Source organism: Kryptolebias marmoratus, linkage group LG12 (assembly GCF_001649575.2).
Source record: "Kryptolebias marmoratus isolate JLee-2015 linkage group LG12, ASM164957v2, whole genome shotgun sequence".
NCBI lineage: Eukaryota > Metazoa > Chordata > Actinopteri > Cyprinodontiformes > Rivulidae > Kryptolebias > Kryptolebias marmoratus.
In genome coordinates, this window is record NC_051441.1 from 2,986,941 (window position 1) to 3,012,788 (window position 25,848).

At 40.2% G+C, this 25,848-nt stretch overlaps 3 protein-coding genes across 4 annotated transcripts in view; 1 reads left to right on the top strand and 2 right to left on the bottom strand.

Annotated features, from left to right (window-relative positions):
* Window positions 1–3,608: 3,608 nt before the first annotated feature.
* On the bottom strand, window positions 3,609–17,123 carry ppp1caa (protein phosphatase 1, catalytic subunit, alpha isozyme a). Of its 2 annotated transcripts, none has more exons than XM_017419495.3 (8): window positions 16,965–17,123; window positions 16,548–16,660; window positions 9,562–9,693; window positions 8,074–8,304; window positions 7,898–8,002; window positions 7,599–7,822; window positions 6,190–6,324; window positions 3,609–5,824 (listed from the first exon to the last, which is right to left on the bottom strand). In XM_017419495.3, the coding sequence occupies exons 2-8, from the start codon at window positions 16,600–16,602 to the stop codon at window positions 5,708–5,710; spliced, it is 999 nt and encodes a 332-aa protein (XP_017274984.1). In that variant the 5' UTR covers window positions 16,603–16,660; window positions 16,965–17,123; the 3' UTR covers window positions 3,609–5,707. The 2 variants fall into 2 exon arrangements, with proteins under 2 accessions (XP_017274984.1, XP_024862432.1); XM_025006664.2 differs by having other exon boundaries at window positions 16,984–17,122.
* A 1,735-nt stretch (window positions 17,124–18,858) lies between these two features.
* cldni (claudin i) lies at window positions 18,859–22,188 on the top strand. The gene is made up of 3 exons (XM_017419469.3): window positions 18,859–19,013; window positions 20,366–20,498; window positions 20,745–22,188. The coding sequence occupies exons 2-3, from the start codon at window positions 20,367–20,369 to the stop codon at window positions 21,246–21,248; spliced, it is 636 nt and encodes a 211-aa protein (XP_017274958.1). The 5' UTR covers window positions 18,859–19,013; window position 20,366; the 3' UTR covers window positions 21,249–22,188.
* A 157-nt stretch (window positions 22,189–22,345) lies between these two features.
* coro1a (coronin, actin binding protein, 1A) overlaps window positions 22,346–25,848 on the bottom strand; it is an 8,928-nt gene continuing 5,425 nt past the window's right edge. Inside the window, exons 6-11 of the mRNA XM_017419468.3 lie at window positions 25,264–25,383; window positions 24,787–24,891; window positions 24,559–24,704; window positions 24,123–24,180; window positions 23,825–24,040; window positions 22,346–22,704 (exon numbers count right to left, since the gene is read on the bottom strand). Of these exons, the coding sequence (XP_017274957.1) occupies window positions 22,615–22,704; window positions 23,825–24,040; window positions 24,123–24,180; window positions 24,559–24,704; window positions 24,787–24,891; window positions 25,264–25,383 (735 nt within the window). The 3' untranslated portion in view covers window positions 22,346–22,614. The remainder of the gene's footprint in view (window positions 22,705–23,824; window positions 24,041–24,122; window positions 24,181–24,558; window positions 24,705–24,786; window positions 24,892–25,263; window positions 25,384–25,848) is intronic.

A 25,848-nucleotide genomic window follows, 5' to 3' on the forward strand; every position in this document is an offset into this window, starting at 1 on the left:
ATGGATGCCGACAGATTTTCAGACACTTTGGCTGTTTTGGAATTTGGTCTGAATTTCCTGGGAATGAAAAATCGTCCTGAACGCCCCCACAGAACCAAACTGCTGTCCCGTTCTGCTGACAGCTTCAGCTGGAAGACACGTTGCAGTAAAATACTTATACTTTCAAAATATTTCACTTAATTTACAAATATTTTCACCATAGAAACACATTAAGATCTTTCAGAAATGATCTTCTGTTTGAAATCTTCAGCAAACTGGCTCCATTTTTGTCTTCTTGTTCTACTTTTAGCTTTCAGCTACTATTCAGCTACTTTTAGCGTTTAGGTGGCCATTTGCTACTTTTAGCTAGCTGCCATATTTTTCCCCTTTAATTACCGTTTTGCTCCATTTAGCTTTTGGCTATTCTTTTGATACCTTTAGATAGCATCTTTGCTGCTTTTAGCTTCTAGCTACCATTTTTCTAATTTTAGCTAGCTTCTTTTACATTAACCTTTTTGCTTGCCTTTTGGCTTTAGTTGGTGTTTTGATTGCTACGTTTAACCCTTAGCTACCCTTTTTGCATCTTTAGATTTTACCTTGCCATTTGCAACTTTTAGCTTCTAGCTACCATTTTGCCACTTTTGCCTAGCATTTAGCTACTTTTAGCTAAAATGATGCGGCTTTTAGAAAGCATTTTGCTACTTACTTTACTCAGCCTTCTGCTTCCTTTAGCTTTTAGCTAATGTTTTGCTCCTTTTAGCCATAACAGCTCAGTTTCAGCTTCTTCGGCTGTATTTTAGCAGAAAATATCATCTCTTTGGTTCCTTATGAGTTAGTTTGTTTGAACCTGACTCAAACAGCCGTTGTCTTGTCACTTTACTTCTTGGTTTCAGCTTTTTTTTACTCTCATTAGCTTTAAAAACAGTTTATTAATAGAGGCTTTAATAATTTAATTGATCTGTTGAGCGACGAGCCGACCGCTGCTTTTAGAGTCCTCCTAAATCAGCTGACCGATGTCAACATTCCTGCCAAGCATTTCAAAATAAACCAGAGAAGAAGAAACTTGCATGTGCAGCCCATAAGTGAAACATTAGAGCAGTAAAGAGGAAGTGAGGTGCGGCCGCCTGCGGCTAAATTTAGAGCGAAACTATCAGTTTGACTTATTGCCAATCGGTGCAACCACGCCGCTGGTCGCAGTTTTACCCCATCATGGAAAAAAATTAGCAAAAAGTGAGAAGTTTAAACATTTCAAAGGCAAGGAGACGTTTTAGCCAGTGTCTGTGTTCGTTTGGCTGTTAGCAAAATATCTCCTGACCCACTGGACAGATTTTAATGAAACTCTCAGAAATTAATGCTTCTACACTGGACCAACCCCGTTCAACAAACACAAAAAAAGGCTAAAACTGGGTCAGTTTTACAGCTACTGAGCTGAAATCTGCTGTGGTAGTAGCTGAGAGTCGTGGCGAACACAAACTCTGAGCTCCAACACATCTTGTTGTTTTAAAGGTTTGATCAAACCGCCTTTAATGCTGCTCCATCTCAACAGAAGATGATCCCAGCCTGAAGCTCTGGCGGGCGATATGCATTCCAATCCTGCAAACATCTGACATGCAGGCATAAAAAAAAAACACCATTTCCCTAAAACTTTGTTCTATTTCTACTTTTATTCAACACAGGAGGATGTGCTCGACATTTTTAAAATCGAAGATCAAAGAAAAAAAACAAACACAAATATAAAAATTCTATATTTATTACTAACTGGAAACAGAGATCATGTGATTGACTCGAAAACAAGACGAATAAAATACCCATATTTTTCTCCTTGCTTAGCTAATCTTAACTGTAATAATCTAATAATTATAAATCTACCCAGCAACAGTGCAAGGTGCAAAGTATCCCTGATTGATTAAAAAGCTAATAAGTCTGAAATAACTAGAGTTAAATTTTACAGAAATAAATATTTTCAAACAGCAGATATGAGAACCAGAAACAGGCAGTTTGGAAATGTTTTAAGCCGTTTTTTTTACAGCCATGAAAATAACATAAAAAGTGAAGAATTTAGTCAAGAAACATCAGATCAAGCTTAACAAACTTAATATTCTTCATTAAATTACCTCAGCTGTCTCATATTGTCACTTTGAAAACCACAAACTTTTACAAATCATAATTTCCAAAGATTCGTTCAGACGCAGACAAACTTGTTTCTGTTTCGAAGAGAGAAAAACTCACAAAAATCACTGAAATAACTTCAAACGGGCAAAAGTAATAATTAAAAAATGCTAAAAAAGTCCTCAGGGACACGTTAAACTCAGGTGTGTCCTGTAGTCAGGATCCCAGGTGTCTTCAGTCCTGGAATCAGTCAGGCTGCCTGTTTACAGGAGGACAGGTAGTCACAGGGCTGTTTGGGATCATGGTGTGTATCACACTGAACATGGAGGACAGAAAGCTGAGGACAGAGTTGTCTCAGGAGCTCAGAGAGACGATAACTGAGCAGCAGGTTGTCCCTGAGACTACAGAAGGTTCAGGTCCACAGGACTGGAGACAACCTCCCTGCACGTGTCCACAAGAGGACAAACTGAAGAGACGGATAATATAAATAGTAACCAAAGAGATCAGAGGTGAACTCCAAGGTCAAAGGTCATCAGTGTCAGATCACACTATCAGTCTGTTTCAGACAAACTGAACTCGATGGAAGACGACAGAGGAGGACACCAGATCATGAAGACAAACTGGAATTTACCAAAACACATACTGAGAAGCTTCAGAGCTTCTGGGACAATGTCCTGAGGACATATGGGACAAAACTGGACCCTTTGGGCAACACGTCCCATCAGCTCTGTGTCCACAGACCCAAACATGAGACAAAGACCAGAACCCTGAACCTACAGGGGGACATGGAGGAGGCTCGGTTCAAGACTATCAAGGCTTTCTGGAGCCAGATGTTCTGGTCTCAGTCTCAGCTCACGGGTCCAACAGGATAATGACCCAAAACACTAAGAACGGGTCAGAACCAAACATTGGACCGTTCTGAAGAGGCCTCTGAGCCCTGATCTAAATCCTGCTGAACATCTGTGGGAGGAACCCTTCAGACCTGAGGGACAAAATACCTGTGGACACCTGTGGACAGGTGCAGAAATCAGCTGATTGCAACAAAATATTGAGCTCAGTTATTTTTTAATAATTCTGTTGACCCAGAATTTGAAAACAAAGCCTGATTTTCAATATTTTTCTTATAACTCGTCAGTTTAAAGTTCTTTCAGCGACCTTTGTGGGTTCTTCTTTCTTCAATGAAAGGAGACAAACAACTTTATCCGTCTGATTATTGTCCATACAGTCATCAGTCCTCATCAGGCAGAAACATGAACAGAACCTCCAGGAACCCCGAAGCTGACGCGTCTAACAGGAAAGGAGTACATGAACGTGGTTTTCTTCGTATGGAGATACAAATGCACTTAGAATTTACCAAAAACTTCACTTCCTGAGCAGATTTTGGATGTGAACGGAACAAAAAGAAGTCCAATCGTTAGGAACACTGAGCCTCATTCAGAGGTGGACCCTGTTAGAAAGCCACAGAGAATAGGAAAATACACTTTACTCATTCAACACTGGAAAAAAAAAAAAACAGGTGCTGAGTTAAAGAACTCCAGATTCTTCTTTTTTTTTTTAAAAAAAGGAAGGAGGAGCTGAAGTCTCCACAAAGATGAGGAGAAACAGACCTCAGATCAGGGCAGGAAAAGACCCCTAACCCGAACACCCTGTATGTCCGCAGAGAAGAAAAAAACTAAAACTAAACAAAGAGTGGACCTTTCAGGACATTAAAGGTACTCATTACAACGACCCCACACAATCCTTCCATTAAAAACACGTCAGGAAAGGCCGAACGCTGCGATGTTTACCTGCAGGAACAGCCGAAGTCACGACCACTGAGGAGCCATTTGGAATCAGGGACGATTTTACGCTCAGATCGGAGAAAAGCATGCAGAAAAAAGTGCTTTGTTTACATTGAGTGCGTACCTGCATTTCAGATTTGCACCTGACCTAGTCGACGTCTGATTTCATCGTTTGCGACGAGTACCTTTAAAAAGCTTCTTCATTTGAGGCTGTTGTGTTTGAGGGTCACAGTTGTTTCACTTCATAATAAAACTAATTTGTTTATGGCTGTTTTTGTTTGTTTGTTTGTTTGTTTTTGGCCCCCCACAGGAAGGAGGTGAAAGAAAATGAGAAAACCTCGGAAACAATCAGGAATTCAGTCCAAAAGAGTCCCAACTTTTCAAGATCTGCACAGATGTTTTTATAGAAACAGGTGGTGGAACCTAAACGTACCACAGCTGGAATTAAAATGTACATTTACGTTTTATTCTACCAGAACTAAGTTTGCAGACATTACCCAGACACACTGAAAGGTTTAAAGGACTATTGCAACTATTTTATTACAAAAGAAAAGGTAGAATTTTCCTTCCTCGTGAGCACCTCATGTTCCCAGCTCAGCTTTAAAAAAAACATACTTTTAATTTGATTTTGAATTCAAATAAATCCTTTTTTTTGTATTATTATTATTATTATTAGTGAAAGTGATTCACACTGAAAGTTAAAGCTGTGGTTCATACTTCGGATTATTGCTTTCAATCACAGCTAAATATATACAAAAAATATCTGCCTCCTTACAGAGTTTAATAAAAAATAATGTCCAACAATTATTATTATTATTATTAGATAATATTGGTTTCTTCTGAATATTTCAGAGCAGTAAAAGCAGCCCAGTTAACCTGCAAAGCTTTCAATACATTTACGCTTTAGAGATAAACTTTAAAATGTTATTTAGGTCATTTTTAACAAACAAAAAGAGCAACATCTAGTTCTAAAACCAACTTTAACAGTTTCCCTCAGACATTATTCCCATTTTAATCAGACTGAAACGACACGTAAAATCTCATTTTGTTTATTCCGTGTATAAGTTCCACCTGTTGGTATTTACATGTTTTAGGTCCCGTTCGAGTCGTTAAATCAAGCTGAAACATCAAACACAAGAGAAAAATTAGCCACTACGTGACAAATATGACAAAGTGATAATCATGATGGCATGTGTCAAATAAATGATTCTTTTTTTATTATTATTATTATTATTCAGCTTCAAGTGAACTAAAACTAAAAGCAAGAAAAAGAAAAAAACATGTTTGGTTTTATCTACAAAAACAAAAAGGAGCAACTCTATAGAACATCCATGACTATTACCTGAAATAACTGATTTTCAAATTGAAAAGGGATAAAATAAAGTTTTTATAGTGAAGGATTAACGTGCACGTGTCCACCTGTGCACCCAGTGTGTGGTATGTGCCGTTTACCTCCCTCCCCACCCGTCAGACACGTGGATTTCTGAAACATGATTTACAAAAAACTTCACCCCCCCTTCCCCCTTTTCTCCCCCCCTCCCTCCAGCAGCCAGGTTTGGGTCAACGCGACGGACGGGACAAACCCGACGGGACGACACACAAAAGACGGGAGGGGGGGGAGAAAAAAGAAAAACGCGTACAGAACGCAGCGTCGCTCTCGTTTTTCCACACATACGTACAAAAAACTACACGTAAAACAGCCAAATAAACTCTGAAACGAATGACGTGGCTGAACCTCGGACACTGGTCGCTGCCGTTCAGTAACATGAGAAGAAGAAAGAAAAAAGACGCCGGGCCGACAGAGGGAGGCAGGTCGCAGGAAGGGGACCCAGCAGGGGTTATTTCTTGGCCTTCGCAGACTTGGCTGAGTTCCTCGGAGGGGTGACCGGTCTTCCTAACCCCACTCCTCCCCCGCCACCATAAGGATACAGTTTCTTATCTGCTGGCTTCAGAATCTGCAGAAGACAAAAAAAAAAAGAAAAGAAATATTAAATTCTTCATTAAACCAACAGAGACACAAAGTCTGGGTGAAAGGTTCTCGGTGCAAAGCGTGAAATCAAACAGAAAGGTTATCCTCAAACGGTTTAATCCAGAAGATGCAATTCTGAAATACGGGTCTGCACTTAATGTAAATATAAACATCCGGTTGTATGTCTTACAGGTAAAACAGAGGCGGTGAAGCTGGAGCAGCGTAGAGACGAGGAGAAGAAGTTTAGGAGGAAATATGAGATTAAATCTGCTGCTAAACATTAAATGTCCCCCTCATCAGAGTCTGGAAACAAGGATGTAGTATAATTTCATCTCGTCGCGTCTTACACACCTGAAAGGAACACATGAGCGTCTCGTCCACGCTCATCATGGCACCAGCGTTATCGAACTCTCCGCAGTAGTTGGGAGCCGAGAAAAGAGTGACGAGTTGCCTCTTAGCGAAAAACTCATAACCATCTTCAACCACCTTGGAAGAGAAATGAAAGCGTCAGCAAAAAAAAAAGGGTTATAATCTTATTTTTAATCCTGAATCTATTTATTTATTTCATAATATTTCATTAATGTTGAACGCAAACAGAGCGAGAAGAAGGCGAGAAAAACAAACTGCAGCTTCTGCGCTAACGGTCATTTACACGTTTCCACCCAGAGGAGGAAGAAAAACAGCTGCGTTTGTTAACAGAGGACCGACGACCGAGCGACGTCAGAAAAGGCGAAGTGAATTACAAAATCTGTGGCAACTTTTACGGCCTTCTCCCACGGGCCCGACTCGGGTCCGCCCACTTTCAGCTCGCATCTTAGTACCTCCTCAGCCGAGCTGAAGATCTGAGTGCTGACCTATGTTGATGGGATTAAAACCTCCACATTTGCTGTTCTTAGTTACGCTTTTAAACAACATGGCTATTAAAATGGCAGCTCGTAGACCAACACCGTGGTTGGTCAGTTTGTGGTCACGGACCGGAGGAGGGAAGGTGGCCTCGATTCGGCCGCAGACTTTTTGGAGACTGTGGCAGAGATCGGTGAGTTTATTTCACTTATTTACTCGGTGATAAGTTTGGAGGCAGAACTCAGTTAAATGGAAAACCACAGAGACCGTTTAGAACAGAGCCGTGCCGAGACCGGACAATCAAACAAACGACTTTATTGTGACGAAAGCAGGACTTTTTGTTTCACATTTAGACCCACAATAAAACAATCACAACCGTTTCCACACACTAATGGGACCAAAAACAAAGCAGCAAAAAAACAAGGAATAAAACAGATCAGATACTTTATCTTAGGTCACCATATTCTGCATTTTTGTTCACTTAGTCCCCAAATTCTTGTTTGAATAAAACCTGATTTATGCTGCAGTGAGCAAATTAATTTGTTTCTTTCAGGTGTGACGGATTCTCTGCTCAGGGTTTTGTTTGTAGTGATTATTGATGCATCTGAATGAATCTTTAATCATTTTATAATCGCATCACAACCCTCTGAATCGTAATCGAATGGAATCGTGAGGTGGCTAAGAAAAGATTGAGGACGATGCACTTCTATGGACCAGATGGTTGTGAGGAGGACTGCAGGTTAAATTGTAACATGATCTGTTTTGTAAAAGGAAAGAGGCAATTTAATGTTATTGATCCTACATCTTTAAAAAAAGGTTTAATTTACACACCATGCACAGAAGATTTATAAAACAAAAAATAAGTCAGTTTTTGAACGGAAAACAAAAAGTAACGCAGCAAGGCGAACGAACACTACCTGATGTGCCCTGCATATTAGGTCCATGTCGTGTTTGTGCAAAAATTTGGCCACCACGTCCGCGCCGAACGTGAAGGAGACGCCGCGGTCGTTTTCCCCCCAGCCCAGGACGTCTTTGTCCGGATCGGCCCACAGCAGGTCGCACAGCAAACCCTGGTCAGGCACGTCTGTGGGTCGCATTACTCTGCGGATCTGCTCCATCGACTGAAGGTCCGGAGAGAGGCCTGGAGGGACGACATCGGTTTCAGCTCAACTCTCAGATTTTAATCCGTGTGAAACCGTTCGCCGACCAGACCTACCTCCGTGACAACAGAAGATTTTCTCATCTACAATGGCCGCCACGGGTAAACAGTTGAAGCAGTCTGTGAAGGTCTTCCACAGCTTGATGTTGTACCGTCGCTTACCTACAAAATAAATAAACTTACAGCACAACTGCAGCTCATTTCCTCGTTACTTACAGCCAACTTTCACTTACACTCGTCATAAAAACCGTAGATTCGATTAATTGAGGCGCACTCATGATTGCCACGCAGCAGGAAGAAGTTTTCTGGGTATTTGATCTTGTAGGCGAGGAGCAGACAGATGGTCTCCAGCGACTGCTTCCCTCGGTCCACGTAGTCTCCCAGGAACAGGTAGTTGCTTTCTGGGGGGAAGCCTCCATATTCGAAGAGCCGGAGGAGATCATAGTACTGACCGTGGACATCACCTGCAGGGGGCAGCAAAGAAACACGATTTAAACTGGAATTTTTAATCTGAGGACATGAACAGGTTCAGATTATAATTTGTGCCGGCACCAAGTCTAACCCTGTTACTTAAACCTCCCGTCAGCCAATCAGCTTCACAGTTACCTGAAGCTGCTGAGTCTCGACAGGAGCTTAAAGTCAAAGACGAAGTGAGTAAATCTAAATTAATGCCTTTTTCTGTTTCCTTACAGATGCCATCATCACCCCTGAGTACAAACCTCTAATCCTGGGGTCCGGATGAAAACAAATGTTTTGTAACTTTTTATTTTTCTTTATAACCTAGTGTTTATAAATTACTTTTTTATAGTTCAGCTAATTAATGCCGTCGTGCCTATGTTGGTCTATCCTTATGAATATTTCTAAACTTAAGTTAAAACATCTTTTTAGAACGATTTCCTTGTCTGATTACAAGAAGCAATAGTTATCTATTTTGTCACGATCAAAAATTGTAAACATTTGCATTTTTGTAGCCTATATGTGCCATAAAACTGCAGTTTTTCCATTCATTTTCCATTTCATCCTTGGGTTATATTAGTTTTAACTTCTTTCCTCCCTGATTTAAAGCAAATAAAGCTAAAAGTAAATTTGTATTAAGACCTCCACTAATCCACAAACAAAATTATTGGAAAAAATTGAACTAACTCTGGTTTAAACATTTAAGATTTCAGTTTTTTATTCTATTTTTATCAGAATAGTTAAAAGTTTTACTATATTCATTATTAAATTCTAATTAGACCCGGGTCATTAATGTTGGAGCTGCTTGTTTAGACATCGGTTTCGCTCCAGAACACATTTGGAGACATTTGAAAACAAAAAATATTCTGTTTTACGTTCTGACAACTTGTGATTTACTGTAATCTATTCAGCCTGAAAACATGAAGTGAAACAAGCCAAAGAATAAGTTTCACACTTCATGTAAGTAACTGCTGGTAGCTTTAATTATTCTCAGCTGATTAAATAAAGGCCGCTGCCTTTCATCTCATGGATTTAAATTAAGATTATTTATGCTGCGAAATGATGAAGATGTAGCTGTTTTGGTCACTTACGCTCAGAGTGTTTGGAATGACATCAACCTATAGATCAATATCTGTAAAACTGATCAGGTTGCAGCTATTTTTGTGTTTTCGTGGCAGACATTTTGAACTGTTAGTCAGTCAGATGTAGCTTTATGTCTCATGTTTATTTCCTGAGAGCTCCATTAAAATCGATGGAAAACTCACCACATATTTTTAAGGGAGCCTCGAGTTCGAGCAGGATCGGCTGGCTCAGGAAGATTTCCCGAGACTTGAGGCAAAGGCCACGGATTTCATTCTCTGTCAGCTGAACGTTCTTCCCCGGCCGAGAGCCCTTCACTGGAAGAGGAAAAGTCAGACGTCGTCAGGCATTTTATGGAGAAAAAAAAAAAAAAAAACAAATCACCAAAAAAGGCTTTAACATCATCAAAAGATTGACATGAAGCAAAGCTTGGATTCTGAAGCCGACCACCAGACTGGGCAGCTAACACCTCCCACCAGCCAAATGTTGTCGAGTTCTGTTAGCGGTTCTGCCTAACAGCCATTTCAGCAGGTACTCAGAGACGTTCAGAGGTAAAGAAAACGAACCTCCTCACACAAGAAAAAAAAAAACAGGACACGTTGTCCTCCTCAGAAACAGGTCAGAGTTTTAAAAAAAAAGGGAGGCGTGAAACCACTTCCTCCTTTAATCTGATGGAGCACAAACACCTGCGTCAAGAACACTTTCTAATTAACATAAAAAAGAAAGTTGTGATGAATTCGTATTACATTTATGAAGCGAAGATGAAAGCAACATTCAGACAGTTTCTGAAGAGTCTGCTTGTCATGCGTTTTCACACTTCTCACACAGCGAACACCACCACCAAGATCTAAGCGCAAGAACAAATCATTTTCCCCACATCAGGTTAAATAGGTGTTATTCAAATATAGGCTTCCAATGCAAATAAAATAAAACGCTCATTTAAAAAGAATAGTTTGTAATCTCATTAGCAGCTTGAAATGATACCAAACTCCTGATTCTGATTCAGATTCGTGTCCCTAAAGACGCCAAACGGCCTGCTGCCGCTGGGAAATCTGGTTCGTTTGTGAGTTTAACAGAATCAGTCATGCAGTTTGATCTCAACACAAACTGGGAAAAAAGAAAAATAATATAATTCTGCTCAGGGATTTGAAGATCTGAGGCACGACACAGAAATGTCTCCAAACTTCGGATTCTAACTTTATTTTATAAACAGCTCAGGAACAAAGACAATGACTGCTGTCCACCTGAAATACCAGAAAATCTACTTCTTACTTTCACATTGTAGGTAGAAATCAACCTTTTTAAAATCGCTACACAGAAGAAATGAAATCTACAAACATGAAGTTTAAATATAATTATTAGTCGCAACGTATTTAAACTTGATTATGTGACGGGGTTATATTCATTTTTAAATGCATGGCATCACAAACGATTCTGAATCAGTTTTTTTAAAAGCCAAAAATCTGTTTTGTAATCGTAAATCTTTGCAGAGTTAGTGTGAGGTGCTGCTGTTTGTCCCAGCAGAGTTGCCGTAGCTGCTGTAGTTGAAACACGTTGCAGTAAAGTTGTGTTTTCACATCTTTTAATAATCTTGAAAATCTACCTTTAAAAAAAGTTTTCTAACAGGTATGTCTTCAGAAATAATCCTTTGTCTTATAACCTTTATAACTGACCTTTTCTCTCTGCTGGCTGCCGTATAGTGGCAGGAAATCCCTTCATATAACTGTGAAGCTTTTTTAGGGCTAATTTTCCTGATCAGATCACTCCAGACTAATAAAAATCCAGATTTTTAGGCTGGAACGCTTGTAAACAAACCTATCTTATTGACAGATGATAAATTGGCAAATTTCAACAAACTATGAATCATTTTTAAGCTTTGTTGATAAAGATTTTAAAAAATAACTTGATACTAAAAAATGCCCCATTATGACTCATTTTGTCACTTCATGTTATTGACATGAAAATACATAAATTAATGTTTATTAATATGACATAAATCAGTCATTTCAGATTGCTAATTTGTATTTCTGTCTCTCTATTTTAGTTTCAGTGTTTTGGATAAACATAAGTTTATTCACAAACTTGATTATTGAAAATAATTGAACCAGGTCAATATTCATATGAAAAAAACAACTCAGATGTGTTTTTATAGCTTAACCAGCAGTTTTCTTGATGCACTTGAAACAGAAAAGCAAACATTTCCCAGTAGTCAATAGAATAAACGGATGATTCAGTTCAAACCAAACTCTTTTATAACAACGAATCAGACGCCTGTGCAGGACGAGCAGCTCCAGCGAGGCTCAAAGTATGAATCACCAAACGGATGTTGGGGAGGGACGACAAAAGGCAGCGAGAAGCAGATATAAATACTGCACTGCTGCTTGTTGCTCTAAACCTGGATTACCGAAGGCTAAGCCCTGACAGAGCTTATTCCAAAGTTAGCCTCGGGGCCTGCGGGCGTTCAGGAGCGAGGCGTTCAGGGCCCTGAAAACAAAGAGCCGTACCAGCGAGACGAGGAAGCTGTCGGGGTGAAACCAACACTTCGTACGGTTCATCAGCTCTGCCTCGATGCCAGTCGGCCTGATGTTACCGTTGCTCTGCGATCAGCCAGGTTCGCTTAGCTTAGATCTAATAATCCAATTCCAACTCCTAATTATCCAAACACATTTAATTGGTTTGGTCTCAAAACACAGTCAGGAAGCAGGAGGGTAACCTTGTTGTCCACATAGGAGATTTAAAGAAATAAACACGGGACAATTTAACTAAATTACAGAACACCACATGCTGTGAGACATCTACCTTTTAATGTCCTGCAGTCATGAAGAGAGAGGATAAATACGAACCGGAGACAAGTTTTACTATAAAACTACAAGTACCAGTAAAAAAAAAAAAAATCAACAGGTGAAGTGAGTTGCATAACAGGATATAAATACTGCCACTATCAGGCCTGTTTGTTTTCCCGTGTGTTTGGCAGATAACCTTATCAGGTTAACAACCCATGTACGAAACACTCCAGCATGTCCCAGAGTCAAAGTCAAACTCCCAGGATGCACTTCCCAGAATAATCCCAACCACCTCCACCAGCTCAGCCGAGGCTGATCCTGCAGGGCCTCCATGGAAGAAGGCAAACAAACTAAAGGTTGAAATGAGTTTATTAATAATCCAGGTTCTGGGAACATTCTCCAAATCAAACATCAATACTTACTGGATAAAAACCTGTTCTAATATTGGGACTTAAAGGATCCAAAAAGATCATCTTTGAGCTAACATTACCTTTAACTCTGTTGCAGTTTACTTTGCTCATCTGCTCAGAGTTCAGAGATCATCTGGGTTTTACTGACATACTTTACGCATTAACATATTTGTATTACATAATTAAATCCTTTTATTATCAGGTTTTGTTAGTTTTATAAAGTTGTGGGATATAATTTGGAAATGATCACAAATTAGAAGTCTGTTAGTCTCGACAGGGACCCCTGTGATCTTCCAAAGAATAAAAGGTGCGTGGATAATAAAATCGGACCAAAATCTTGTTTGTGTTCCTGTTTGAAGGCTCGCTTCTCGCGTTGAAGCAAACTTTAAAAGTTGACTCGTGTGAAGCGGCTGACATGAGGATCAGTACCTCCAAATTTCAAGCCACGGTCCTCAGTCGGAAAAGGGTCGATTGCTCTCTCCAGGTTGGGAATGAGGTCCTGCCTCATGTGGAGGAGTTTAAGTATCTCAGGTGTTTATGAGTGAGGGAAGAACAGAGCGTGAGATCAACAGAATATGCACCACTGTGTTCTGTGTACCGGTCCGCTGTGGTGAAGAAGGAGCTGAGCCGCAAGGCAACCAGTCAACCTTCGTTACTACCCTCACCTACAGTCATGAACTTTGTACAGGGACTGAAAGAATGAGATCTCAGATACAAGCAGCTGAAATGAGTTTTCTCTGCAGAGTGGGTGGTCTCTCCCTTACAGACAGGGTGACAAGTTTGGTTATCTGGGAGGGACTCAGAGTCGAGCTGCTGCTCCTCCACATGAAGAGGAGCCAGTTGAGGTTCAGGCATCTGATAAGGATGCCCCCCTGGACACCTCCCTAAGGAAGTGTTACGGGTATGTCCAACTGGGAGAAGACCTGGGGGAAGACTCAGGACACGCTGGAGACACTGTGTCAGACTATGGCCTGGGAACGCCTTGGAATCCTCCTGGAAGAGGCGGCTGTGGAGAAATGTTGAGACTTTCCTGCTCAAGCTGCTGCCCCCGTGACCCGCCTCTGGAACAAGCAGCAGATAATGGACACAAGGACAGATGGACGGACGGACGGACAGCCACAACATTTTTCTAGTTCTAGTTGATTGCATGACAGCTGTCTTCCATCTCCGTTTCATTTCCTGTTTTCAAGTGCATCATCCAAACCAGAATTAATGTGTGGACGTGTACTGGGTAACCTCAGAGACAGATGTTTGCACCATCAGTTACATATCCTTTAAACCGAGACCCCGTTGAGAGGTGAATCTCCTGGAAACATTAAGAGGTGTGATCGTCATCACTGTTCAGACAAAACCGCAAAAACATTGAAGCTGCTACAGTTTCCGTGCCAGGAAACTAGCAGGCACTGTGATTTTTGTATTTCAACGGCACGTCCGTGCACGCAGACACTTCAGTCTTGAGCATGAAAGCGGTTATAGAATGGTGAATCCACGTAGGTTCGTTTGGGCCGACAGTGACGTCGTGTTGCAGCACAAACAGCCCTCAGCTGTCTGCCATTATTACTGCTGTTCATCTACAAGTGCAGAAAACCTACTGACTGCAGCCGTCTGAAGTGAACAGTCACCATTTCACACTAATGTCCAAAATCTTCCACTCTGAGACCCGGGTTCAAAAGGTTTCAGTGTCAGAATATAATCCCCGTCGTTGTGTACAGGAACGGCTGAAATGCAGCAGAAATGTCTGGTTTCACTTAAAAACAGCGTTGTGTAAACAAGGCCTGAGAGGCTTTTCTTGGCTTAGAAGATTTTCTGCAGAACATGCATGAAGGAGGCGTCTGAGCCGGGTTTCTGATAAATACAAAGAAACCCACTGCGTGTGTTGTGCTGTAACTAAATTACATTAAAACACAAGCAGTCTTGAACAGAGAAGTTAAATACTAACCAAAGAGAAGTTTTACACAGAAAGAAAACCATAAAGAACCAGTGAGTTGCATAACAAGATATAAACGCTGCCACTGGGTTTTTCATGCTTGTTTATCGTCTCATCTGTTTAGTAGACAACACTAGGTGATAAAATGTCTCTTTCGTCTTGTTGGTGTGGTTAAAACCATAATTTCCCAGTTACTTATTAGTAAATGAATCAGAAAAAAAGCAAATAATTTCGATTACAAAACATTGCTCTTGTGGTTTGACAATGAATTTACAAAACTTACCTTTTTTTCCCATGTAATACCAGTTACTAATGATTTACGAGAGCTAAGGAACTCTGTCAGAGTCATAGTCTTAAAATTTTAGTTTTAAAAACATGGGAAATAAGTTTAAACAATACAAAAAATTTTAAATATATGAAATTCATTGATCTCTGCACAGATATAATTCTACCTCTTCGTCAGTCTTTATAAATTGCAGTTTTTTCTTCCATCTTTTACTTTTGATGCAAGTTTTGCAAGACAGACTTTTTTTTTGACTAACTTCAGTTTGAGATATTATTTATCTTTTCTGCAGAACTTGCACGCAGAACATAACTGAGCCGGGTTGCTGAAAAACTATTTGGGTTTGTTTGTGGGTATAGGTGATAGAAATTAACATTTGTTTTCTTTAGCTTTTAAATAATTTTCCATCCCAGCTTTAGGGTGAAGCCTGCTTCAGATCAGGACTACATTAAGGATTTCTTGATGCTATATTTGAGTTACACAAAGAAAAAAATGAGAATTCACCAAATGTGCAACTCAATGGTTTGTACTTTCGTTCTGCCAAAGTTTATTGACTTATTAGAAATGTTTGTGTACTTCAACTAGCAGGTCAGAAGTCTCTGGCATTGCTAAATCGTTGATTGGGAGCCAAAACATTTAGACGACAGGAATAAAACATGATGTCCTATCCTTATTAAATGAACCGCAGCGCTGGGTTTTAGGAAATGTTTGTTGACCACAAGGCTCTCAATATTCAGGATGTGATATGAAGGTGAAACAAGATGATTAACACTTAAAACCATCTAATTAGAAAATGTAGATACTGTTATTTGCAACCAGTAAAGATACATTTCCTCCAAATCTGCCAAAATGTTGTTCCAACTCTTGCAAATTACCAGTTAATTTGTTCATAACAGTTATTCTTAACTTGTACGTGAATTAACGTATTATTTCACTCTGAAAGCACATGCAGTCCATCTATTGCTTTTACAGGAAAATAGCATTTTAAATGATTAATCCAGTACACAAGGAGCTGAAAAATAACGAAACATCAGAATCAGACTTATTGTAATTTTGTATAACATAAACAGAATTATGTGTTGTGCAAAAATCTACCAAAAATAAGTTAATAAGGGAATAAAGAGGATAAATATTAATAAATATCAGTTTAAAAAAGACATTAAAACCACCATAAGACTAATTTAAAGCTACACTAACAAATCGTGCCTAAGATATGTATGAATAATAATATAAATATTATATAAATAATAAACATGCTGATATAAAACAATAAAAGCTTTGTGCTATGAAGGTTTATATGATTGTAAAATGAACCTTATTTAGATAAGGGGTGGCTTTATTTGTTCCAGGACTATTTCAAATCACAGTTCAAACTGAAAAATTATGTTCAATATACAAAAATCCAAAAAATATAAATCATATTCTCCTTAAAGAGCTACTAAATACAGAAAACCCGTATAGTTTGCGTGAGAAGATGTGATTGACTTAGTAACCAGGCATTTAAATTCAATATATGAAGAAAATAATCAACTATCATCATTGAAAAGGTGAGACTGAGAACTGTATGTAATAAAATTATAATAAAAATTAACATCTTATCAAACAACGTCAGCCAAACCATCAATAAAAGCTGTTTGATACAACCTTTGATCCAAAATAATAAAAAACTAAAACCTCCAACTACCCGGTAAACATTTCACCACGATCCAACAGTTACAAAAATCAAATTAAAAATACTTTTCATCGTGATATTTCTGCTCATCCTCACCTTCCAGGAGACGCTGAATTATAGAGTCGATGTTTAATTTGTCCGGCTCCGCCATTTTCTGTATTTTCTGACGTTATCGGGAAGTCAAGACCTTGGTTTTCTGTGCGTTTCACCTTAGAATTTAAAAGCAGGAGAGAACGGGGGATAAATACCGACTTCTGCTCATAAAACATGCCATCATCCGCATTCCGTAAAAAGAAAAATGCAAAAACAACAACGAATCTGTCGGACAGAGAAATCGACCGGCAGAAGGAGAATCAATGAGCTTAACCGAGCTCGAGCTAACGAAGCTGCTAGCCAAGTAGCATTAGCAACACTTTTTTTAAACAAACTTTATTGAATCCGACATAAGCTACAAACTCAAACTACAACCGACCCAGATGAAACCTTTCTACAACGAATGAAATGTTCCCGAACCTTTCCGTCAGATTTGTACCTATCCTCCTGGTACGGAAGACGTGCGGAATGTTTATCCAGTAGGTTAACTTTGGCCCTTTTCTCCGGCTTTGTCCCGGTCGCTCTCCGCGTTCCCCCCCCCAGGAACTTTCACAGAGGGCCGTTTAAACCGAGCGTCTACGGTAACGAAAGAGGCCGAATCAAACCGAGCTCTTCACACGTTCCTCGAATGGTGATTGGTCTCTCGAGCGTTCGAAAGTTCAGGATCTCGCATCCTATTGGATGAATCCGGAGTCCGTCTTCTTTATGGCTCCGCCCATAGCAGTATACAGTGGTTCGATTTAAACTCACATTGCGCCCCCTTGTGTTCATATTCGGACGTGCAATACTTTTTGCAATTTCACAATCTCAACAAAACGTGATTTTCTTTTTGAATTTATAGTAAACTAAAATATATATTGTGACGTGCTAAACATCCGCTTTATGTTTTTTTATATTACTATTTTAGGCTCAGTATGAAAAACAATAAATATAATTTAAAACGGAATTTACACACTTGGAGGGAGTTTTTAGGGCTGTTATTTATTAGAAACAGTTACCAGTATGACAGAAACTTATTTTATTTATGGGACAATTTAAAATGCTTTGAGTTATTAGCCCAATTTATTGTAATAAATGAGAAATATTTTTTCAGAACAATTAAAAGAAGACAATATAAAATCACCTTATCACGAGGAAGTTGTGCTTTGCCTAAAATTGTAGGTTAAATTGTTGTGAGCAAACAAGTTAGAAAACAGAATGTGGAAAAAGTAAATCATAAAAAAGTCATGAAATAACTCTTGGGTTTGCAGTTTTAGACCAAACAATTCTAGGTTTCAGGTGTTTTATAAAGAAGGGAAACAGAAAACATGGATTCAGCTGTAAATGTGTTTGTAAGGATTAAGAAAACTTAAAAACTGTCGGCCATGTCTAAAATTTGCCTTGAGTACAAATAAAAATAAAAGGGGTGTTAAATATTCTTTAATTTAAAACTCAGCAAACACATCCATACCAACCAAGGCACATGAGACAAGAAACCGACACCTGCGGTCAAACAGTCATAACCTACAGGTGTGAAGTCAGAGGAAGGAGGGGGTCCAAGGAGAACTGAAAAAACCAGACATAGACACCACAGGTGCAGACTACAACACTTATAGCTTTTTTTACTTTAAGCAACTTTGGTAAATTTGAGCCAAGTCTTCCAGGAAAATTCCGTTTCTCTTGTTGGTTTTAGCTGAGGAAACGTTCAGCTGGTGGCTGCAGTTTATTTCATTTGAGGCATGATTCTAGGTTGACCCAGAAAAGAAATCTGTGTCATTTCTGGGGTCTTCCTCCAACAAAATAAACCAAATATCTGTCAGGTCTGAACAGGAACTGCTCATCAGCTCCATGATGCTGCAGCTCTCTGTGCTGATGCTGAGATCACGAGATTAGGCAAACCAAAACCCTGAATGTGAGTAAAGGCCGCATTCCTTTGGATTTCTTCATTTTCTTTCTGTCCCGTGATCCACGAAAGCCGCCGCACAAATCCCAACAGTGTGTCAGCCTCTAAAAATGGCCTCCCTGCGTTCGTCATCCTGGTTTCGACAGAGACGGCTGGGATGGAGAGGGGGGGGGGGTTGTTTGTCGGAAGCACAGACTGGGAAAACTGGCGTTGTCCCAGATGACTCACTGTTTTGTTTTCCTGGAAACTCAAGATGGACACGATCAAAATGTCAAACTCATCATCAGCATCTTCAGGCTCATCTTGGCCTTTATCCACTAACAGAGTCTTCCTCAGGATCTGTCTCCTCAAAGGCTTCAGCTTTTCTATAAGGAGGGAAAAGAGAGGGAAACATAGGTGCAGACACAAGTCCACACTGGTTGGGTCCAGACCTCCTCTGCTGTCACTTTGTTGGGCGTTGGGCCCCACCCTCCCCTTACATTTCTGCATAAATACCCTCGTTTCTTTAGGCAGCAGCTGCTTCAGAAAACAACTCCTCCAGCAACAAGAAGAACCCACACAAAGACACCGATCGTTACAAAAGAAAGGTAGGTAACTTATTTTACACAAACTTCTCTTGGATTTTCAACACTTTTTACAGAAGTGGATAAACTGATTTGTGAAAATGTCTTTTTTTTGTTGTTTTTTCAGAGTTTTGATAAAAAGTCATAATTAGAGAATCAGGGCGAAATTCCTAAAAAAAGAATAAGTTTGTCACTTTAAGGATCAAATGAACACATTTCAGATTAGATTTAATCTGCTCTGTGATTCAGGGTGTGTCACGTTTGCTTTAAAAGCATAAAACGATTTTATTTTGGCTTAAATTTGAATCTTTTTAGTGTTTAACTAAATTTAAACCTTATTAAAAAAAAAGGGGAATTTAATGATGAACATGGTTAAAAGCTGAACATGCAGCAGATACTAAAATATGTGGCTTTCTCTTTAATGTGTTGAATTAAAAATGTTTAAAAGAATTCAAATAAAAGAATAAAAACTTTTCTTTTTTTAATTTAATTTCTGACTTGAGAAAGAAAAGCGTCCAGTTCAGCTGAACCTGGTTTGTAGATTTTTGTTCATTTAAATTTCTCAGATAATGTGCTGTACTTTATGTTTTTTTTTTTACTTTTTATATTAACTTTAGTTCCAGGTAATTGACCAAACGAAGTAAAAAACAGCTAAACGTGCAGCGGCGGGGTGGTGTGAGGGAGTGGTTCAGTCGTAGGTGGAGGCCCTGAAGGCGCGGGCCTGTCTGAGCACGACCCGACTGAAAAATGTGGCCCCAAACCACAGTTTCTGTGAAAACATGTACGATGTAATCTGTTAATCTGAGAGCGTCTGTTCGGCGGCGCAACAACAACAACACGAGAGCAGTAAAGAGGAACCAAGAACTTTTCATCTCCCGTTGGTTTTTTGAGCTTTAAACGTTAAACTTTGTGTTAAAAACCAGAAACGCCTCGAGAAGCTCAGTTAAAACTGAACGCTGAGCGCCAAACTTCACTGAAATCAGCTGAAGTTTAGCTTCTACAGCTAAAGGAAGCAGGGCACGAGCTAAAAGTATTTAAAAAGACAAAATCCGAGTCAGTTTGCTGAAAAAAAAGAGAAAAAAATGTTTTTCAAGGAACTGAAGAGATCTGAACGTGTTTTCTATGAGGAAAAACATCATAAATAAAGTTAAATCACTTAAAAAGTATAAAAGTTACAAAAAACATCTGAATGAGCCGATCGTTTGGCTGAAATGACACAAAGTCAGCAGAAGTAGTTCAACTGCAACAAAAGGTCGGGTAAATGTAATTTTCAGAACCCAAACTGTGGATCTGATTTCCCCGAAGCTCAGAGAAAACAACCCCTGAGGCAGCAGGAACCTGTTTTTATCGTTCTCCTTGTTTTCTTGTTTTTCCAGGATGGGATCTTCTGCGGTTCATCTGGTCTGCGTGGCCCTCGGGGTCATCGGGCTCATCGGGGTCGTCGTGTGCTGCGCCGTCCCGCGCTGGAAGGTATCGGCCTTCATTGGAAACAACATCCTTACTGCTCAGGTAGGTTTAAAACACACAAACGGGTTCAGATAATCCCAGAATGACGGCCACTGCAGCAGCTTCTTGTTTCCACGAAGAACCGATCATCTGACGATGAGAGGGAAGGCTGTTTTGGCCGAACCTTGAAAATAAGACAATGGAGTCAAACCTCCAGCTGTCTCTGTGGAGGACGGCAGCTCCACAGGTTGTCTCTGTGTGAACGGTGGCTCGTCCCAGCGGTACAAATCTGTGTGTTTGTGTTGGCAGGACCAACAGCAGGGCCTGTGGATGGAGTGTGTGGTGCAGAGCACCGGGCAGCAGCAGTGCAAGAACTACGACTCCCTGCTGGAACTGTCCAACGAGATCCAGGCCTCCCGGGCCCTGACCATCATCAGCTGCATGCTCAGCGCCCTCAGCCTCCTGGTCCTGTTCTGCGGCGCGGACTTCACCACGTGCGTGCAGAACGAAGACGTTAAGCCCAAGATCAGCCTGGTGGCCGGGGTGGGCCTGATGCTGGCCGGGCTCCTGGCCATCATCCCGGTCAGCTGGTCGGCACACAACACCGTGAAAGATTTCAACAACCCCCTGGTCCTCAACTCGCTGAAGAAAGAGATGGGAGCGTGCATCTACATAGGCTGGGCCGCCGGCGTGCTGCTGCTTCTGGCAGGAGGGCTGCTCTGCTGCTTCAGCAGACCCAAATCCGGCAGCTCAGGAGGAACCGCCAAGTACTACGGCAACAACGCCTCGGCACCAAACTCCAACTACGTGTAGAGGCTTTCAGGAAGGGACTGGTGTTTGACAGACAGGAAGAGCGAGGGGGCAGAGATGAGTGAAGCCTGACACCAGGGGTTGATTAAACAACAAATAACCGTGTAAATATTTATTACTGGTTCAAATTATTACTTTCATGCTTTCATTTTGGGTGTTGGGGGGAGGCTTAAGCTTTAAAAGCAAATACTGTAAATTTGAATTCTTAACATTCAGGGTCTGGTTGTTACGGAGCCCCTGAAGGGTGATCGAATCATTTAACCTTCCTGAAGCCCTCGCAACCGAAGAGAGGAGGAGAAACCCTCGTTCCTTCAGGTTCATTTCACCTGAAGGCTACAGGAGGGTTAAAATGGAAAAAACACCTTAGGTTTCTCATGTTCGCCAGGAAAGTGTCCGATCACTGAGGCTGTGGAAGTTGGATGTCATTCTCTGCTCCAGAGGTCTTCGATTAAAATTCAGAGAAGTTCATGTAAAGAAATCCAGAACACACACACGTATATTTAAATTCTCTTTTAGCGACCTCTCTGCCAGTTTCCCTCGGCTCCAGCTGCACCAATCGGGGTCCAATTCAGCTACATTCGAGTCCAGATCTGGCCCTTGATCCACCACTTTGGGAACCCTTTATTTTAATACGGACAGATAATAATATCTATATGATTTACATCGGACACTTTCCCTTCGGAGCTCTGTGGTGCTGAATGTTAGGTTTACGCTTTACAACAAATAATTAATGTTTATATCAATAAAACTGCAAAAAAAAAGAACTAAAATTAACTTTAAAAGGACAACATCAGTCAGAAACCTGGAAAGTGTAATTATACTCAGAGAAGTGACACAATAAGCTCTAAACTGTCCTTTCTGACCGACTTATTTTAAAAAGTTTGCATATTTAATCATTTCTGTGTAATCGTTTTGTCTTTAATAAATTGTCCTCAGATTTTAATCCATGTTCTATTTCTTCCTGAAACATCTGTTAGTCATTTTGTTTTGTTTCTTGTTTTTGTATGATGATGATGATCAGAAATGCTTCAGACTTGCTCACAGATGTGCATGTTATCTATTTTTGCAGTTTAAAAAAAAAAAAGAGTAAAATAAAGCACTTTGAAAATACTGAAGACTTTATTTCAAACAAAATTTATATATTAAAATAAGAAAACTTCAATTTCAGGCAAACGAAACAAATTCAAGCTTCAAGCTAACAGCTGCTGTCGTAATGTTACCGTTTTTCTTCACAAACAAAAAGTTTACAGCAGTTTGATTCTTTTTATTCGTCTGTTTTTGCTCCACCGGGTTTCCCCTCCGACTTCTGCTCCGGGTTTTGTTGTTTGTTTGTTTGTTTGTTTGTTTACAGCCACAGATTTATCCTTTATTATTTGCTCTCCAGCTCCATCACACGCCTGTTCAGCTCATCCATCGCTGCTTTCAGGGCCTTTATCTCCCTCCTCAGAGTCTGGAGCGCCTGCACGCACAAAGACTCCATCATAACCACGCCACTTTTAGTCAGAAGTCCTAAAGACTCAACTATTCTTCTGAGGAAAAGATGAAAACATTTAAAGCAAAAGTAAATCAGGACAGAAAAAAGTCAAAATTCAACATGTTTCCCCTCTATGTTAAATATTAAATAAAAATTAACTAAAATCTGACTTTTTATCATTAAAAACATTGGTTGTTGCAGTTTTTTAAGCTGAAGCAGGTTTTGCCTGGAAAGCAGGTTTAGTTTAGTCCTTAAACATCCATCAGATTTCAGCTTTATTGTCATTTTTCATTTTAATAAATCAAACTACTTCCATAAATTTTGTGCTATTTTAACTATTTCTATATTAAAACGTTCAATTCAATCAGGAAAACTCTGCTGGGATTTTTAGGTTTTCTAACTTTTACACTTTTTGAAATATTTACCTTTATTTACTAAATAATTACTCATAAAACACCTTAAAGTCTCCTCCGTTCCTTCAGAAACATTAAAATCAGCTTCAGCTACTGGTTCTGTTTTTGTGTGCTTCTTTTAGCTTTTAGCTGCTGTCTTCCTCATTTTAGCTTCTACTTCTGTTTTGTTATTGTAACTATTAATTTGGGTTTTGCTGTTTGGGTTGCAGCTGATGCTTTTTCCAATGTTATCTTTTAGCTGTTGTTTTGTTTCTGTTGTTTAGCTAATTTTAGCTTTTAGCTACTGATTTGTTTTGCTCTAATTATCTTTTATTCACAGTTTTGTTGCATTTAGTTTTTATTTATTTTACCTTTTAGTTACGGTTTTGCTAATGTTAGCTTCTAGCTCCTTTTTTGCTCCAGGTTTTGTACATTTAAGGACTTTGCTGCATTTAGCTTTTAATTACGGCTGTGCTATTTTAGTTTGTAGCTCCAGTTTTGCTGATTTTATCTTCTGCTCAGCTTGTTTTATCACTTCATTCTCACAGGAAATGAATTTTTTATCGGGTTTGTTTTCAGTTTGAGCCAAACAAGTAAAGTTTGTTTTACAAAACTGTTTCCCTTTTTAAAAAGAAGTCCCGTTTCTGAACAAGAAGGCTGTAAAAAGATGTAAAAACATGTAAATGTAGGTTAGACAGGTTAGACGGTCTCACTTCGCTGATGCCTCCTTGATTCCCATCAGAAGCTGCTGTGGTCTTCAGGAGGCTCTTGTGAACTTTGAACTCTTTGGTTTTGGTGGTGGCGGTGAACCCGTCCTTTAGGGAAATCATAACCGGCGGCGCGTCTTTCCCGTCGAACCACTCGTCAGCCTCGGCCGAGGGCTCGGGCCCGATGGTGTCCGGGTACAGGTCCTCCTGGAACAGGTCCGACTGCACGGAGCGGGGAGGAGAGTGTCAGCTGGAGCAGGACCACTGATCCGAGATCAGATCAGTCGGTTTGGAGGAATCTTACCTTGCGTGGCACCGTCATCACGATGGGCTCACATTTCCTCTCGTGGAGTTTGTAGAACCTGGGAAAAACGTCACATTTTAGGCTCAAAGGTCAAACAGTCATGATAAAATCATCACTGCGCGGTAAAAGGTCCCTGAAGTCGGCTGTCAAATTTAAAAACCTTGAGTTTCTTGAAGGAATTTAGAGTTTTAACTAAAGATGGCCGCCAGTGTTGAGGATGACTCTCAGCTACTGCCTCATTAACTTCACCTCATTACCTGTGTTTCTGACTGTGTGTGTGTGTGTGTGTGTGTGTGCGGCGGCCATCTTGAACAGGATTGACTCCAAACACTAATAAGCTGATGTTCATCCAGTGATTACTTCCATGAGACATTCTGGTGCAGATGATTGAACACAGACACGAGCAAAAGTATTATCTGTAACACGCCGTCGGTACCTGGCGATTTCACATTTGTTGATCTCCAGGCCTCTCTTGGGCATGTAGCCCATGCCCTTCTGGCTCTCCTTGCTGCTGTACATGGACAGGTAGTGGACGTACGGCGCTTCATCTGTCACCTCGAAGTAACGGATGCTGCTGTCTCCCTGCGGTGAGGACGTCACAGAACATTAAGCTGTTTGTTTGTGTCTGCGTGGGTCAGAAGGACCGGCGGGTTCTGGTTCTAACCTTGCCACAGAGGTAGACGACCCCGGTGTCCGGGTCAAAAAACGGCAGGAGGACGCCGCTGCTGGTGTCCAGCTCCTGCAGGGTCAGCGGCTCCGAAAAGTTTTTCTGGGAGAAAAAAGGGAGCATAAATCCAAAGCATAAAAAGGTGTTTTGTCAGACTGAAGGTAAGAAAAGGGCTTGTTTCATTCAGACAGATGTGGTTTGTTGCAGAGTAAACACCCTCGGTGCTGTAATCTGCCTGTTGGGAAACTCTGCTGTTGAAATTAGATTAAGTTCCTCCTTAGCTGCAAATAAATCCATCGCTTTATGTTTGCATCATTTTACTTTAGTCCAACATGGGTCATTTAGGTTGTGCTTCAAGAAATGAACTGGATAAAACACCATGTGGAAGGAAACATCGTGTTTTATGGAGTTCTTTTTCAGGTGATCAGTAATCTCTGTAAAGCTGGGTTGAGTAAGAAGACAGGTGAGACTCACCGGGTCCCACAGCGCCACCTGCCGCTCGCTCATGCGACTGAAGCCGGTGCTCAGGATCTTCCCGTCGGACACGAACACGGCTCTGACAGGCCTGGAGCCCTCGTGAGGTTTCTCCTTTTCCTGCAAGAGGAGACGGATAAAAGAGTTCCTTAATGTCCTGAAAACGTTTACTGTCAGCTGAGACCCAAAGTAACTGAGTACTGAAAGATAAATCATTCCACATCAGCATTTACAATGTTTTATTTTTCCAGAAGTCTTTTTCACTCTAACTGCTGCCGTTCATACATGAAAACCTTCAGCTCATTCAGGACTGGACTTTGCAGAAAATCAAATTTCTCCAGTTCTGTAAGTTTTTTCCTAAAACGAAAATGTGCAAAAAGTAATATTGCAAAAAGAGAACAACTTAAGTGTTTCTATTTATTACTGGAGCATCCTTTATCATAATAATCAGATTTTAGTGAGTTTTATGATGCAAAAAGAGCTGGACATTAAATCTGTTGTTTAGGGTAAAACTTTGAATAAAACAAAATAATTATAGTTACAGAGAGTGATAAGAGTGATGAGCAGCGTTACAGAGAGTGATGA